Raw genomic sequence first — 19,533 nt, forward strand, 5'->3', positions numbered from 1 at the left:
AAGAAAGAGATACACTTTCAGCACACAGCAGTGAAATTCAGATATGAGCGTCAGATAAAAGACCTGTAGGACTGAAGCGTGGATTCAACAGCACTGTCCAATGATCCTCCTGAAATACAATAGATTATACAAATAAATAGTAAAGGGACCATAGTTCAAGATCTAAATGCTTAACTAGAAATTATTTATTTCAGAATCAGAGGGGTCAAAACCATTCAAACTGAGGGGTATCGTTTCCATAATGCAGAATTTCACAAGACAATGCATTTCATATTGTTGATAAAATCATAGCGATTTTATCAATCAAATAAATAATTAATTCTAGTCCTTTAATATGAATTTTTATTAGTAGAAAATAGGTTTTTAAAAGTATTTCTTATTTTTTTTTAAAAATCATAAACAATATTAAATATCATAATTCATCTTATAAATCGTTTTTATAAGTATTTTCAAAACAGTCCATGTAAACAAATCAATTCAAAACTCGATTAGTTAAAAACATATTCACGTTTGCATTGAGGTAAGTTATGATATTAAAAATATTAGCAAAATTAAACATGACTACAGTATTTTAATATAGCATGTAAATAAATTAATATTCTGATGTAGCAAGAATATCTTAAATTGATTTTTAAAAAGCTACAATGAAGACATTTTTAATACGAGTGATTTCAATATCAAATAAATGCTTTTAATTTTGAGGGCCCTAGAGATTGTGACCTATTAAGAGATGATGGCAACTATAAAGAACTTTTAGAGGTATCCATAATCCTGGACCAGGCCGTATCCTGAGCAGATGCAGTCATGGAGGAGTGGAGAGCATGAGACTGATTACTGAAAGACCCAGTGACAGATGAGTCTCTTCACACCTGCAGCTTCTCCAGCCTCCAGCGCCTAGACTACACAAGTAGTTTGGCCAGAAGAGATATGGTCCTGCCCAACTGAGCCTGGATTCTCTCTAGGTTTTTTCCTTCACTTTCGTCAATTAAATAAGTAGTTAATTAAGTAGTTTTGTTCCTCTCCACTGTCGCCACTGGCTTTCTTGGTTTGGGATTTGTGGTGCGCATCGATGGATTTGCTCTTCAGTGTTTGAACTTCAAATTTCACTGAACTTCCAGCAGTGAAACTTAAACCACACTGAACTGAACTAAACTAAACTGAACTTCAACTCTGAAAGTTGGACACAATTTACTAGAACTTCTATGTTCGGCTGACACAAACTACATTGTAAAAGCGCTATAGAAATAAAGATGAATTGAAATGAATATTCAAGAATATGATGTGTCGTGATATTAAAAGGCCATAACAGCCTTATAAACACTCCTTTAAATGATATTTTACCTAAAATTCTAAATAATGAATTATTAAGAAAACAACGATTGAGTGACAGTAAAAAGCTCTTCTCCTTTTTTAGCTCTTCTTCTAAAACTTTGCCGTTATAGTTTTACTGGCTGAACAACTTTTTAAAATAATGCGATTCAATTAGAGTATAAAATTTTTATTCTAATAATTATTTTCTTTTTTGTTCTTCCATATCAGCTAATAGTCAATATTATTGATTTAACTGCTACAAAATATGCAACCCTGTTATTTACACGGCAAGGTCTCTAATTTGCATGTAAATGCATTAAGTGTCTTACGGTCTCGGTTTCTGTTGTAGTTTTGTAGAGGGTCATAACCCGTCTCCTGCTCGTCCTGCTGCAACGGGTGCCGCGTTTCAAAGTTTGGGTGCTGCATGACCTACAAAAACAATCACAGAGGAAGAACTAAAGACATATAAACATATAGTTAAAGTCAGAATTGCTACCCCCCTGAATTATTTATTTATTTTTTTCCCCTATTTCTGTTTATTGGAGAGAAGATTTTTTTCAAGACATTTCTAAACATAATAGTTTTAATAACTCATTTCTAATATCTGATTTATTTTATCTTTGCCATGATGAAAGTAAATAATATTTGACTAGATATTTTTCAAGACACTTGTATTCAGCTTAAAAGTCAATTTAAAGACTTAACTAGGTTAATTAGGGAGGATAGGGTAATTAGGCAAATCATTGTATAATGATGGTTTGTTCTGTAGACAATCGAAAAAAAAATTGCTTAAAGGGGCTAATAATGTTGACCTTAAAACGGCTCTTAAAAAATTAACAACTGCTTTTTTTAGCCGAAATAAAACAAATAAGAATTTTTCCAGAAGAAAAAATAATATTGGAAATACTGTGAAAATTTCCTTGCTCTGTTAAACATCACTTGGGAAATATTTAAAAGAGAAAAAACTATTCAAAAGGGGGCTAATAATTCTGACTTCAACTGTATATTTGCACCACTGAAGCCAAAATCAACATTACACTGATAAAGATAAACTACTACATGTACAGAGGTATTGTTTGGATACACTCACTGTTAGAGTTGCCTGGTTCTCTTCATAGGCCTGATCGCACTGGAGACCACAGTCCACTGAACATTAATCTGGCAACAGCAACTAAGAAAAACAAAATGAGACTCTGAAGTGACAAAACTGATGGTTTACTTTTAGTTGACTTTGCTTATTACTAGATAACATGAAATTCTTTACAAATATATTTGGAAGACTTATACCCTTCTAAACAATCAATAGAAAGCATGTATTTTTATCTATTGCAGCAATCAATTAATTGCTGCCCAGCTTTTTGCACGTCTCCACTGGTATGTTTGCCCATTCATCTTTAGCAGCATTCTGACATCACTATTGATTCTATATTAGTTTTTATTTCTATATTTTCTGCTTTTATATTATGCTTTTTGCAAAAATATTGGCACCGACTATTCTTGGCCAAAAAAGGCCCAAAAGTGCATTTTCGGTTTTCGGCCGAAAGCTTTTTAGCACCAAAACATGACCAAAACAGTATAGTGTGATGAAGCAAACAGAAACCAAGGCTTGCACATGTTTGTCTGAGTGAAGCAGCATGTCTGCGGTGTGCCTACTTAATCTATTTGGATCCTCAGGACTTTATCGCCACTGTACTGGATCTATGTTACAAAAGACCATTACTTGAACGTGAAAATAAAGCAGCGCACATGAAAATGATCCAGAACTTGATGAAAGCAGAGAACCTGAGAGGTAGCAGCGCAGAAGGAGTAGATCAGAGTACAGAAAAAGACTTGTCTCTGTTTACTAGATGTTTGATACGTGCAGTGAAATCCTGCTAGAAACTGCCTCAAATAATAATAAGTGGGCTATTCTGTTGTGACTTATGTTACTATATATGTGACTTCATTTTTGCCCTGGCCCTATTTAAGTACACTCTCTCAAATCTTGCTCAAATGTCAGTCAGACGACAAGCTCAACTACTCAACAGCTAGATGTTATATGTCCCCATCCACACAAGTGATAAGTCATTGTTGCAATGTGCTAAATAAATATTTTCATAATTTGTATTTGATTTATTTTTTGACACTTTAATAATAATTTATGCAATTGCAATGTCTTGGTTTTAGTAAGATTAGCATACAGTCATAGCCATAATTGCAATGCTACTAATAATTTGCATAATTTATTTCGGTGTTTCAGTTCTCTGCCTTAGTTTCCTCTTTTTCGATTTTAGTCATGAATTTTCATTTCATTTGTTAAACAATTCGTTTTTGTGTTTTTTGTCATTTATTTATTTTTTCATATAGTTATATATTATTTATTATACTTATCAAATCTTTATTAATTTTAATACATTTATTTGATTTAGATAAAATTTAAAGTTAAGCTAAATCAAACGGTGTAATGTTTCATTAACAACATGAAATTAAATTGAGTTGTGTTCTTTTATCTCAGTAAGTTAACAGTAACGTCCCTGATGATGAGTGTCTTATGACACTATCAGATTTTCTTGTCGAGATTAATTGCTGAATCTTTTATCACAATATATGGTTTTAGCCCAAGCTGCAAAAAAATGACTTATAAACTAACAAAAAATACTAAGTGTATTGCTTTATTGTATAGACAAGTTCAGAAGCATAAAAAATGTTTCAACCCAATTAAATAGCTAAATATTTATGAAGTACAATAGCTAAGACTTGGCAATAAAGTCTCATTAGTAAATGTTAGTTCATGAATTGAAAAAAAAAAAAAAAAGCATATTTATAAAAGTTACTACATTAATATTAGCTAAAACAATGCAATACAACTTGTATTAGTTAATAACTACATTTAATTAAAAAAAACATTTTGGCTTGTAATCAGATTATGACTACGATTTTAATTCATTGACTAAGAAACAGTGGTGTAAAGTAACTAATAACAAATACTCAAATAACTGTAATTGAGTAGTTTTTCTCAGGAATTGTAATTTACTGAGTAGTTTTAAAAATGTGTACATTTACTTACCATTGAGTAAATTTTTAGTGCTGTATCTGTACTTTTACTCCACTACTTTCCTTTAACCTGCAGTCACTACATTATTTTTTCTTGTCTATGGGGATTAGAAAAAGAAGTCCTACGAGTCCAATCAAATCACACATAGAAGGTAAATCGCATCATAATGAACTACCTCAAGACATGGGAAATTTATAATTGCAGCAAACTGTTTGCAAATATTGAAAGTGTCCAAGAAGATGTCCAAAGTCTTTACATGCATTGACCCAGAGACTGTTTAGATGCATGTCACTGATGAGAAGATGACGGATGTTTATTGTATGATGACCTAAATGGTCTAAACACCCAGCAGGCACAAGACAAACATGACGTCAGATTGATGTTGCACCCCAATGTCATGGGGACATTCATTTTGTTTGGAAATGAAAATCGTGTTGACGTCAGAACTCAACGTCAGGCCAACGTTAATGTCCAACGTGCAACCTAAAACCAAATAAATATCAACGACTAATGATGTAACAGATTGACAGTGTATGGACGTTACCACTATTGACATTTATCAGATGTTGGATTTTGGTTGCCATACCCAAAAGTATCTGGATGCAGTCTTTATGACTTTATCACTCAGCGATGCAATATCAGCATACACAATGCACTCAAATGGAGCAAGTGACGTCACTGAGGGGTAGGGTTAGGGGTGGGGTTACGTGAGCCCATTAAAAAGCATTGGATGTAGCTCAGATTGCACTGTACCAGGTCTACATCCAAACCCCTCTCGCTATACCTGATGAATAAATGTTAGTATTTGTCGTCAATATGACATTGGTTTTAGATGTTGGGTCGACGTTGGATTTTGGTTACTTTCTAACAACCTAAAATCAACCAAATATCAACGTCATTTAACGTCATTATTGGACATCAAAATAACATTGTCCTTAGACGCTGACTAGATGTTGAATTTTGGTCACCAGACATCACAACCTAAATCTAACCTAATATTTACGTCTAATGATGTTGTCTGCCTGCTGGGCAATAACTTGATGCACTACAGAATGTTACATTTACACACATCCACAAATTACATGTAAACGCATCAGTTTTTAACAGCGTAATACTCAATACTCACTATTCTTGAGTACTTTTGAAAGGGCTACTTTTGACTCATACTTTAAGTAATATTTACAACTGATATTTTTTACTCTACTTGCACTACATTTTTAGGCAAGTAATGGTACTTTTACTTGAGTATGATTTTTCAGTACTCTTTCCACCACTGCTAATAAATCAAGATCACCAAAGATTAATGAAAGCTTTTAACATGAGTTTAGTTAAAATAACTATTGGAGCCTTATGGCACAATGTTAAGCCTGGTTTATACTTCTGCGTCGTGATCGGCGTGACCCACAGCTCATGCCTTGCACGTTATGGTGCATTTATACTTCTGTACACTGTTTGTGTTGCTCTGAAATAACCTTATTTCTGATGTTATGCTAGCTGATGTTTTGTTTTTTCTGAACGCTACCTTAATGTAGAAGTAATTCAAACTCGCTCATAAGGCAAACACAAAACAAAACTTTCCACCTAGAGCTCCTTCACAGGACTCGACACTTGTAAACACTCACTCCAACGGGTCCCACCCACACTTATCAGCACTACCAAGTTAACCAATCACAGAGCTTGCGCCAAGCTTCGTTGCGACGTGTATTTACATTTTTTAAGAGGTGCACATCGGCGATGGCCACGGCAAGGGCTGGAGCATGGGTGCACTTGACGCAGAAGTATAAGTCAGCCTTTAACGTACAATAGTCTTAGAAATAGTCACCAAATTTTTAATCGATACACTCAATAAAAAAAAAAAAAAAAAACAACAAAACATGATTTTACTGCTTGTTTAAACTACTTATTTAAAATGATCTGAAACAACACAATTCTTCAGGGTTTTTTGGACAACATAATTGTTTTATATTGAATCTACTTCAATTTGATAAGTTAACTTAACCAAATTGTGTGGAACCCTGCATTTTTTGCAGTGCACTTAAGCATGTGGTATAAAGCCAGATTACCATGTGAAACTATTAAGCTAACCAATTAATTCTCCAAGCATTTGGCTCTGTTAGTTGATTCTGGCTGCCACAGAATATAGCCAGAATTACGTTAAACCCACAACAGAAAATAAATGATGAAAAACAGTTCATTGTTTAACTGGGTGTATGAGTAAACCACCACCTTAGGATCATTATTCCAGTAACAATCCAGTATTCATTTACCAGAATAACCAGCCTTGCTAACATTTGACACATGTGCAGTGAATTAAAACGCAGTCTTGGCTCAAACAAAGAGGCAAACAATCAGTGCTCATTTGATCTGTTGTATATCCGTGGTGTAATTATTCTGTGAACAAAGAGGCTGGTGGTGCCAGGCGCTGTTTATAAGTGATTCCCAGTCATTTACAAACCAAAAAATATCCCAGCTATGAAAATACAGAGCCAGACAGTGCTGATGTGACAGAATTAGGCACTAAAATGAGGAAAAACAGGCCTGTCTGCATTTCTTCCTCTATTTTTAAAACTATTCTCATTCGGTTGTGTTTAATGAGGTTGTATCTGGGTCTGAACACACACACAACCTCCAGCAAATGTTCTTAATTAATTATGCAGATAAACTAATAAACACTGTATAGTGTCTTACATTTCAGTACACCAAAACACAGCTATTGCATTATATATACATTTGGTTTATTAAGTGATTTATATAAAAATAATTAGCTTAGGAAATTGCCATTGTGGTGGTGGGATGCTACAAAAAAAAAAAAAAGTGTAAAAACTTTACATTTTTATAAAACAGACAATGATATAAAAGCTATTATTATATCATCATCACCACCAAAACTATTAGAGCTGCATGATATTAGAAAAATAACACATTGCAATAATTTATTTTTCTGTGATATATTGTATTTGTATTTATATCTCAATATACTGTATATTGTGATATGAATACAATTTCACTAGATGAGTTGAATGAATGTTTATAAAGAATCTATAATTTTAGATTGATTGGGAAGATTCTGTAGGGGAGTGCATAAAATATAGTAATTAACAAACACAGATAAATTTAATAAAGAAAAAAGGCTAATTAAATAAACAACATTTTATTATAATATATTTCTTATAATATATGTGCAGAAATTGTACTAAAGCTGGATGGGTACCTTCAAATAGCCTGCATTTGTATCTAAAAAATCCATATTAATAAATGTTCTCTTTGATCCCCTTGGGGAGAACCACCCAGTTTAGGTACTTTTATTTACTAAGTTTTATTTATATATATATATATATATATTTTAAAACAATGTATTTAAACTTAAATATTATTAATTATTTAATATTAAATATTATTAATTATTATAAATGTGTGTGTATATATATATATATATATATATATATATATATATATATATATATATATATATATATATATATATATATATATATATATATATATATATATATATATATATATATATATATATATATATATATATATAAACTTTAAGACTATTTCACTTTTTCCCCCAAGTGTATGTAATCTATAGGTTACTACTGTAAGAAAATATCAGCATTCGGTAAATACTTTAAGTATTACCTTTGCTTGAAATGTGCCGATCTAATCCTGATTACATTTAAAAAAAAACTGCTCCCGAGCAGGTCTGAGCTACCAGAACTGTTGCTATGACAGCAACTCTCGGATGAGTTTTGAAGAACAAAACAATCCTGGATCGTGTCAAATTGTCAATAGCCAAATCCAGCTAATTGAGTAATCCATGTAAAAGGACCGACCCCAGGTCAATGTCCTCAGCAGTAAATGCAGAGCACTTTTAAACAAATGTTTTTGTGAGGAAAATAATTAAACCATTATGGTAAACATAGTTAAAATTACCTTTTAAAATAGTTTAAAGTTTCATTTAGATGGATTGTTGGTGAACATATGGGTGTTATGGGTCGTATGGGTAGCAATACATAAACTAAAGAAAATTAAGACCTGTTGAAAAAAAAAGATATAAGACCTACAGGACAATATTTCAGTACATTTAAGACTTTAAGGCCTAAAATTTTGATTTTGAGATTTAATTTATTTGAAGACTTTTTAAGACCCCGCAGACACCCTGTTACTGTTAATAACGACTTTGATGTAATATATTATTTGCATAATATAAAAGGTAAAAAGCCCCCATATTTATTAACAGTCATTCAAAAGCCGTTTTTCAGCCAAACAAAAATGCTAATAAACAAAATAATTATTGCATGAACAAAGATGGCAGATTCCAGCACCAGCTGGTCACCCTCCATATGAATGTGAATGCTAACGGACAGCTTTCTTCAGCTACTACAGACCTCATTGGCCCAGCTCAATTAGATTTATGCATTAGCTCTGGTACAGTGGGAAATCCCACAATCCTCTGCCATAAAGTACAGTGCAGGAAATTAGCATAAAGCCCGAGGGAGCACTAGAGGAATGATTAAGTCAAGGCAGATGCATGAATAATAATTAAAATATGCTAAACATGACAATAATAATGAACCGGACCTGACAAAGGAATACAACAAAGCATCTAAAAATGATTGTTTTAAGTAAAAACAGAAATGTAAAATAGTGTTTGGTTGGTTCCGTTTGTTTCTAACATTGCAACCAATGCATTTCCTGTCACAGCTGCAGGCTAAAGGCAGCACTGATGCAATCACTCCTCAAATGAATCCTTGCATATTTCATTAGCTATACATATTTGCACACACACACACAGCACACACGCATAAATATTTATCACTGCACCCAATAACTGCGCTGGGAGAAATTACTCGAATTAGAAGCAGGGTGAAATTTCCTTCTCTTCCATGTGTGCGTTTGTGGGTATACACACGTGCATAACAATGAGAAAAGCTGAATTACAATAAAAATCCAGCATAATTTAGATAAAGAAATAATCGCTTATATAAAAATGTGTCCAATAATAATACAATTTTTGAATTTGGGAGTCACTTTCCTTATTTTTTCTTTATCTATACAGTTATAAAAAAAATGTAGAGTTGAAAATAACATTATTACCCAGCCTCTACCCATGTATAATGGTAGAAAAATAAGATGACAGCGAGATTAGTTTACATAGCAGAACTTAAAAGGAAGAGAAAAAAAAGAAGGATAATCACATTTTAACAGACTTCAACACACTGGTGAACTCAAGACATATTATTGATAGTTAAGAAAACTCTATAATGTTCACTTGAACATTGTTTGAAGTCCATGTGAAATCATAATTCACAATGTTTATTTTGCTACCGTGCATTGTTATTCTTAAGGAGAACATTTGATCTATGCAAGTTAATCCACAAAAAAAAATTTTTGGTAATCTTTAAAGTCTGTTTGCTTACGTGTTTGGAGTAGTGCTGCATGAACTTGAGAAAATAGGCGGCATGATATCGTTAAGTGTCATGATAACGATAATTCTTATGATATAACTAACTTGCAAAATGCTATTTTATCAGCAATTTTTTTAAATCCTTTAAGTATGTAATGATCATACTAAAATAAACAGGTAATGCATATATTTCTGAGCTAATTAAATCAAATAAAAAGGCAAGGTGCAAACATTCAGACATTAAAACACCATGAATGACTGAAAACCTCAATAATAATTCTGATTTTTATTGGCTGTTGTCGTTTTCCCCTCTTGTCTCTCAGCATCGGTGTTTATTTTCAGCTCTAGTTTCTTCTAACAGCAGCCACTGAAAAGGTGGAGATAAAGATAGTAAAGGCCCCATCTGATTGGTCAGATTTGCATAAACAACTTATGAACGCAGCAAATTAAATTGACCAAAGTTATTGCACTTCTCTGCAATATGGATATTGCATACATTATTATCGCAATAACGATCATTTTTTGTTACATTGTGCAGCCCTAGTGTGGGGATTCTGTGTTGACATCAGTTTGACAATATTCTTAACCACGCCCCTCTTACAATTACTTTGCATATGGGAATGATGCGCAAAAAGAAAGCCCCACATCCTACTCAATCTTTCATTTCAGTTGGAAGTAGGGCTGGGTAATTTGGCCTAAAATGAAAATGTCAATTATTTGAACATCTTAACTTGATTCTGATTGATGATCGATTATTTTATTTATTTATTTTTTGCCCTCATAGTTCACAGACAAGTTTTGTACAGAAAATATGCTCTCATATCACAAGTGAGAGATTTTTGAATGAAGGGTGCATTACTTAAAAAAACTGAAGGAAACACACCATCTACTATTTGTAATTATTTATTGAACATCAACGTTGAACAACTAAAATTAAAACACACATATGCATGTGCTCGATGCAGAAGTATTAAGAGAGCAGGGTCACATGACTCCACACATGACAAGCAAAGTAATAAAAAAAATTTGACCTGGAAAAATTCGATCGATTACAGGTTCTGAATGTTTATTTCGATTACTTTTTGGTTAATTGCCCAGCTCTAGTTGGAAGTCCATCAACTTACTTAAGCAAAGGTCTCAGCAACTTCCAGTTAATGCAAACTTTAAACAACAATTGTAGTGTATTTATAACAGACAATAAACATCCCACAAAACTACCGCTAACTAAGCAACCCCTTATTTACAGTGAGCATGTGTGTATGGTTAAGATAAAAAATTTGAGGAACTGAGAAGCTACTATGAATAAATGAAACAGAAACCTGTGCAAAACCAAAAGGAAGCAACAACAGGAACATGGCTTGCTGAAGTAACAAGGTGAAAAACGTAATTTCATAACTTTAGACTAGTAAAAACAACCTAAAATATAACTGCATTTTAAAATATGCGATAACAAAATAATCCAGACTGCAATAAGTAATTTTCTTACTTTGTTTTTTTTGTCTTGTTTCTAGTCCAAATGTCCAAAAAATCCTAAATCAATAAGCATTTTCTACACAAGCAAAAAAAAAACTTGTCTTGTTTTAAGAAATAATGTTAAATTTAACCCTTCCGCACTGTTCAAATTTACTACCCTTTTGTTGTGTTATGGATGAAAACATACACAGATTTAAACTGAATTCAAATCAGATAAATTTTTTTTTTAATTTTTTGCATAAATCTGTAAATCAACCTCAGTAAATTTGTTAAAAAAATTACAGGATTTTAACTCTTTAATTGCCAATTTCACAAATGATGTCACTGATTTGGTGGGAAAAAACCCCACACAAAATGACGTTTTTTTTTCAATATAATTTTTTTTTTTTTTTTATATCTCTTATCAGTCTTGAACATGTGAACGGTTAGTAACAACATTGGCTTTGATTCATTGTTAGATTTTCATTTTTTTCTCCCAAATTTACTGCTGGTGGCTGTTTTTGCCCCATTGACTTCCATTATACCCACATTTGATGGTGCATAAATACAGTCTTTGTTTTTATTTACTCCATGCAGTTCTGAAAGCTGGGGTCCGTTCTTCATACGTGGATTACTCAATTAGCTGGATTTGGTTATTGACGATTTGACACAATCGTTCTTCAAAACTGATCCGAGAGTTGTCATAACAACAGTTCTGATAGCTCAAGCCTGCTCGAGAGGCTTATCTCATATAAACAAAATTAGATCTGGTCTTTTCAAGCGAAGGTATTACTGAAAGTATATACCGTATTGTTATATTTTATTAGTTATATACACTTGGGAAAATAGTAAATAGTTAAAAAAAAAAAAAAAAAAAAAAACACACACACACATATATATATATAAATAAAATTAAAATAATTAAAAATTTTTTTTTTTTTTTTTTAAATATATAAATAAAACTTATGCAATCTGCACTCCGAAATAAAAGTACAAAGACCATCACAGGGTGCTTCTCCACAAGGGGTTGAAAGAGAACATTTATTAATATAAACTTTTCAGATACAAACAAGTACTATTTTAAGGTACCAGTTTTAGTTGTGTATGATAATAGACATGCACAATATTTGACTGTTTTTTTTTTTTTTTTTAAAGGAATAATAATTTATGCAGTCACGCACATTTTTTGATGCTTTTTTTGATGCAAAATTGAGTTAAACAACCAGTTCCTGTTCCTTACGCTGATTAAGAAACTTGATAGGGCCTAGGCTACAGAAAAATCTGCTCTGAATGACTAAATAAATAAGTTGCTAAACACCCTTGACACATTAAAGTGTAAAGCCTGCGGCCAAGAACAAATGTGAAAGGTTATTGCGAATCATAATAAACCGTTCACTACAAATTTTATATAATTTTGCTCCCATGGATAACTGAATATTAATCAGATGATGTCATTACTCTGCTGTGTTGTCAGCCAATCACTGCATTGCTGATCATGATTTCGAGGATTGATAGATCTGTCCTTCACAAGACATGCAGTGATCTCAGATAAGTTCATCCAGACATTTTAATCTGATTCGCGAACTTGTTTGAAGAACCAAATTAGCCAGAGATCAGCTATCAAGATTAAAGGATCTGCCAAATCATCTAAGATCATTTAAGCGAGGTACGAAGAACAGACCGCTAAGATGCATATTTTGATATATATTTTGATTTTGACACATCAAGGTAAGTTCATAAAGGTTACTCTCACACTCACAGACACACACTTTAGTTTGCTGTTCTAGTCCATATAAAATCCAGAAACCAAGCTTTTTTTTTTGCACAGGCCTATCTAAAGGGTTAATGGTGCCAACTGATGATCAACAGTAAAGATGACAAATTTTACCTCTTCCTAACAATCAAAACACACGATTATATAGTGTCATGGTTTTGCAATCAAAAAATGTGGTTTTAATAGAAATCAAAGGGGCAAGAACAGCCACCAACAGTAAATTAGGGGGAAAAAAAGAAAATGAATTAAAAACAATGCATTAAACGCAATGTTGTTTCACATGTATAAGACTTTAATAAAAGGTTAAAAAAATCCAGTCTATAATTACTTTTTAAATTGAAAATGTCATTTTGTGTGTTTTTTTCACCAAATCAGTGACATCATGTATGCATTTGGGAATTTGGGAATTAAGGAGTTAAAATCCTGCAATTTTCCAAGCAATTTAGTAGTTTTGATCAGGACTAAGGTTGATTAACAGATTTATGCAAAAACAATTAATTGAAAAAAATATTTATCTGATGCATTATTGAAGCAGTTTATATCAGTGGATGTTTTCACCCCTAACATAACAAAAGGGTAGTAATTTTTTTTATTTATTTAAAGCATTTACTCAAAGATTTGTCACCAAAAATCATTCCACTAGCGGAAACACAGGAAAACTTATGGCTAAATTAAGACTTAAGAATCACCCCGGAGTGGACGAATACATCCCCAACAGTACATAAGGGTTAAGTGAGTTTTTCCTTAAAACAAGCAAAATAATCTGCCAATGGGTTGAGCAAAACAATCTCACTTTATTAATCAAAAACTAGGCATTTTTTGCAGTCCACCAAACATTTCAGCTAGGAGTTTCATAAGGCACAATCCAGCTCATTACATCCAAACGCCTGTGGGTGCAGCGATAATAAGGGTTACAGAAGCAGACCAGGCCTAAACCTGTTTAAACACACTCACATGCCTTCACTTTATCAGCCAATTACAGCGCAGGGCTCCTGCACCAATCACATGACTCCGAGAAATTCTGCAAGCTGCTGGGTAAACTCAAAACCCACCGTTATGACATTAGCACTGAAATATGTTGGGTCATAATAATAAAGCAGTAATATATTATTTTGCATGGCTTACAGTCTGCTTCTGCAATACGCATGAGATCACAAACAATCAATGGACTTTCGTTTTTTTAAATGTGAGGTCAAGAAACTACGAGGTGTTTTCCAGCATTTCAAAGAGCACTTCTTTCTTCTAGCGCAGATTAACTGGGGCCATTTGCTAATTACAATCTGACATGGTTTGTTTATGTTAGATACTGCAGCATGACAGGCGTTTAACTCGGACGTCACCAATTTTGAGTGTGTGTGTCTATGTGTGTGAGAGAGACAGAGTGAGAGAGAGTGAGAAAACAGGCGGTGAGCTGGTCTTGTGATGCCATGGCAAGTCTTTATTTCTTGTTCAAACTATGTGCCTTCAGGTCTAAAGATTCATTTATAGTCCTCGAAATATCATGCTTCATTAATTCATTTAAATGTTACATTTAGAACTTCATAAATAAGAAAATCTAATCATATTTGATTTCATTCATCACTTTGAATGCAAAGGAGTGATTTCCATTCAGGAAATTAATTTAATTATTTATAATTTTGAGATTTTAGTTTTGAAAAATGTAATATACACTATATTGATAATGCTAATATTAGCTATAAAGTTCTGTTACATCTGATACACAAACAAATATTACAAATATCGGACATCTAATTGTTATAAATCACAGCATGAACGTAATTGTCTACATTCAGCAAAGCTGTGTAATTGAGGTAAAGTTTTATATTCACACATTCGTTCATTTAACGGTCCCTATATTGTTTTCCGATGCTACTTTGAATATTCGGTCAGAATTAGCATGCAAGTACGAATTCAAAACAACATTGGAACTATTTGATTGACTGTGAACAATGTTATACATTGATGGTCAATGGCTGCTAATATGATTTCCCTATTAAGAATGTGCAAACAATGCTTATCTGAAATTATATTATTAAGAAGAATGTTTAAATGTACGAATATAAAACCAACTTTACCTCAAAAGCCATGGCCATTATATTCTAGAATGAAGAAGACTAAATCATTCACACCTTATTCTGAATTTAAAGGTGGAATATGTCCTACTTAAAACCTGGTACATATTAAGTATGAAGTTCTGTTACATCGCATACATATACAAATATTGGACATCTAATTGTTATAAATCACAGCATGAACGTAATTGTCTACATTCAGCAAAGCAGTGTAATTAATATAAAGTTTTATTTTCGCACATTCATTCATTTAACGGTCCAAAATTGGTTTACCTATGCTACTTTGAATATTTGGTCTGAATTAGCATTCAAAAAACAACATTATCACCATATAATTGACTGTGAACAATGTTATAATTTGATAGTCATTGGCTGCTAATATGATTATTGAGGTAAAGTTGGTTTTATATTCACACATTCTGACTTTCTCATTAATAATATCATTTCAGTAATTTATTTTTGCAAATTCTAAACAGTGAAATCAAATAAGCAGCCAAAGACTATCAAAGTACAACATTGAGCGAATATAAAACCAACTTTACCTCAGTAATATGATTTCCCTATTTAGAATTTGTAAATAATACTTTTCTGAAACTATATTATTAAGGCGAACATTTGAATGTGCGAATATAAAACCATTTTTACCTCAATAGCCATGGCTACATAGGCTACATATTCCAGACTGAAGAAGACTAAGGGCTCTATTTTGACGATCCACGCGAAAAGTGCAAAGCGCAGGGAGCAAATGCATTAAAGGCAAGTCAGAATCCACTTTTGCTATTTTAAGGATGGAAAAATCTGCTTTGCGCCATGGCGCATGGTCTAACAGGGTTGAGCTTATTCTCTTAATGAGTTATAGGTGTGTTTTGAGAATAAACCAATCAGAGTCTCATCTCCTATTCCCTTTAAGAGTCAGTTGTGTCGCGTCATGGTGCATTTGCTATTTACATGGCGGACTTTGTAAGTGGGAAAAACTGAATGCTTCACTAGCAATAAAACAGTTAAACAGAGCATCTACAGCGCGAGAATGAGAGATGGGCCTCCTCATTATTTACTTTCACTTTCACTCTCGTGGATAGGGAAACGTGTTGTACGCACAAACATCTATAAGCCTATACATAATTAAATTTGTTTATTAAGCGCAAAGATTTGTTTCAAAACTATTTCTAAATTCCATTCTAATTTCCAGCAAACTAATAAATGAACAATAATAACAAAATTTATTAGTTATTTGGAGTTATATCCAAATACACATGCTATGCCCCATAATAATAATAACATTATACAAAAGCAAATTGTTATGAATAAACTGAAAAAAGCCCCTTTTGATGAAAAAGGCATGAAAGTATGGTTTTTATATTTATGTAGGCTGGAAAATAATATTTTTTGTAATATTTTAATCCTTTAATTCTTTTTTTATATTTGCGTATTGCTATACATCCTGTGTGTATTAAGCAATGTGTATGCGAGGCGCACAACTAACGCGCTCTGCGCTGGACTATAGACCTGATTTGATCTGGTCTATTGAACAGTCTATTTAAGTTCCTCAAAATAGCAACGTGCCTGCAATTCGCCTTAACACGCCTCCTTTTTTATACCTGCATTTGCTACTTAAACAGCGTGGTGCAAAATGTCAAAACGACTCTTGTGCTAAGCTGAAACTAGCAAACAACAATTGCGTAGCGCCTTGCGCCTGGTGTATGGTAGGGCCTTAAATCATTCACAGCTTATTCTGAATTCAACAATGAAATATGTCCTACTTAAACCCTGGTACATATTAGTTATGATGATCTGTTACATCGCATACATATACAAATATTGGACATCATATTGTTATAAATCACAACATGAACGTAATTGTCTACATTCAGCAAAGTTGTGTAATTGAGGAAAAGTGTTATATATTTGCACATTCATTCATTTAACGATTCAAATATGGTTTACCTATGCTACTTTGAATATTCAGTCTGAATTAGCATGCAAGTACGACTTCAAAACAACATTATTACAATTTAATTGACTGTGAATAATGTTATACTTTGATAGTCATTTGGTGCTAATATAATTATTGAGGTAGTTGGTTTTATATTCGCACATTCTAACTTTCTCCTTAATAATATAAATTCAGAAATGTATTAAAATTTAATGTATTGTTGCTAATTCTTAATAGGGAAATCGTATAAGCAGCCAATGGCTATCAAGGTATAACATTGTTCACAGTCAATTAAATAGTGCTAATATTGTTTTAAAGTCATACTTGCATGTGATTTCAGGCTTAATATTCAAAGTATTATGGTAAACATTATAAGGAGAGTGTCACAAGTTGTCCCTGAACAAATGTGCGAATATAAAACCAACTTTACCTCAGTAATATGATTTCCCTATTTAGAATTTGAAGGAGAATGTTTGAATGTGCAACTATAAAATCAACTTTACCTCAATAGCCATGGCCACACATTCCAGACCAAAGAAGACTAAATCATTCACACCTTATTCTGAATTTAAGTGTGGAATATGTCCGACTTAAAGCCTGGTACATATTAGTTATGAAGTTCTGTTACATCGCATACATATACAAATATTAGACATCATATTAATATAAATCACAGGATGAACGTAATTGTCTACATTCAGCAAAGCAGTGTAATTGAGGTATAATTTTATATTCACACATTCGTTCATTTAACGGTCCAAATATTGTTTAACTATGCTATTTTATATATTCGGTCTGAATTAGCATGCAAGTACAACTTGAAAGAATGTGCGAATATGAAACCAACTTTATTTCAGTAAAACGATTTCCTTATTTAGAATTTGAAGGAGAATATCTGAATGTGTAAATTTAAAACCGAGTTTAAAGGTGGGATATATGTCCTGCTTAAAGCCTGGTACATCCTTCAGAAATGAGAACTACAAAGGTAACACGTCTAACCATCTCCATCTCTAAAATGAGAAGGATACAAGCCTTGTCATTAGTTAGTTAACAAAACATCACATTTTCCTAATGGTAAGAAACAATAAAGATAAAGAGAATCTGTAATGTTACAGTATATCAAGGCATAACCTTAAAAAATGATGTGAAACTTCCAGACGCCCCTACTGCCAAAATATCAGCCATATTTCAAAGTGTTCGTTATAATAACTCACGTGGCATGTTGCACGTCTCTTACGGTTATTGATAGAGCCTTACATAAAAACAACAGTAAATGAAACAGAATTTATTTATGCATATCATGAGTTTGAAGGCCTTACGAGTCTGGCACCAAAACACTTCCGACATGAATCATTGCGCAACGTTTCACGCTCTTGACGTCACTGCATTCGGTATCGACAAACGCTCCAACAACCGTAAAGTTCAGTTTTGATGCAGTAAAATGTATTGAGGTGGTATTTTACCTGCAGTACTTCACGCGGGTCTGCCCATTCTGCCCCGTGCGGTCTGCATGTAAACAGTCGAGCCGAGCGCGAGTCAGGCGGATGTGCCGCAGAACAGCTGATCAAGCACGTGACTCCCGACGGGAAGCATCAGCGCGCCACAGGATTGAAGTGCGCGCAATTAGAAGCGTGCGCCAAGGCTGCCCCATTTCTTTTTCTTTTAGCCGTTAAACTGTTATCACTTAACATCTTACAAAATTCAAATTTGAAAGGTCTCAATTTGTTTGACAAAAAAATGTAAAATTTCTTTACTTGCTGACGATACCACTTTATTTCTTAAAGATCAAACTCAAATTCCTTTAAGCCTTAGTATTATTCAATCTTTTTCTTAAACCTCAGACTAATTAAATCTTACAAAGTGTGATTTTTTTTGCTTCTATGATACACATTGCTTATACACAACATACCTGTTAAAGATTGTGTGAAGTACCTGGAGATTTTCCATACTAAAGACAAATCTCGTCAAAATCTGAACTTTTCACCAAAAATTTCAAAAACTACAATTATCTTTAATTCATGGCTTCAACGTGACTTATCTATTTATGGCAGGGTACTTATATCCAAAGCTGAAAGGCTGTCTTGTGTTTTTTCTGCAATATCTCTTTTCATTCATTTTCTTTTCAGCTTAGTTCCTTTATTAATCTGGGGTCACCACAGCGGAATGAACCGCCAATTTATCCAGCAAATGTTTTACACAGTGGATGCCCTTCCAACCACAACCCATCTCTGGGAAACATCCACACACTCATACACTACAGACAATTTAGCTTACCCAATTCACCTGTACCGCAGGTCTTTTGACTGTGGGGGAAACTGGAGCACCCAGAGGAAACCCATGCCAACGCAGGAAGAACATGCAAACTCCACACAGAAACGCCAACTGTCCCAGCCGAGGCTTGAACCAGCGACCTTCTTGCTGTGAGGCAACAGCACTACCTACTGCGCCACTGTGTTGCCCGATGTCTCTTTTTGTCAGTGACAAAATTGCTGATGATGTAAATAAAATGTTATTGAATTTCATATGGAAGAATAAATCCCATAA

The 19,533-nt window shown here is 33.2% G+C and overlaps 1 protein-coding gene across 1 annotated transcript in view; it reads right to left on the reverse strand.

Moving 5' to 3' along the window:
• The window catches only part of tbc1d5 (TBC1 domain family, member 5), a 42,632-nt gene extending 24,086 nt beyond the window's left edge, over positions 1 to 18,546 (reverse strand). Inside the window, exons 1-4 of the mRNA XM_056479651.1 lie at positions 18,453 to 18,546; positions 2,402 to 2,482; positions 1,641 to 1,740; positions 64 to 109 (exon numbers count right to left, since the gene is read on the reverse strand). Coding sequence (XP_056335626.1) covers positions 64 to 109; positions 1,641 to 1,737 — 143 coding nt within the window. The 5' untranslated portion in view covers positions 1,738 to 1,740; positions 2,402 to 2,482; positions 18,453 to 18,546. The remainder of the gene's footprint in view (positions 1 to 63; positions 110 to 1,640; positions 1,741 to 2,401; positions 2,483 to 18,452) is intronic.
• Between the last annotated feature and the right edge of the window lie 987 nt (positions 18,547 to 19,533).

This window comes from Danio aesculapii, chromosome 19, assembly GCF_903798145.1.
Source record: "Danio aesculapii chromosome 19, fDanAes4.1, whole genome shotgun sequence".
NCBI lineage: Eukaryota > Metazoa > Chordata > Actinopteri > Cypriniformes > Danionidae > Danio > Danio aesculapii.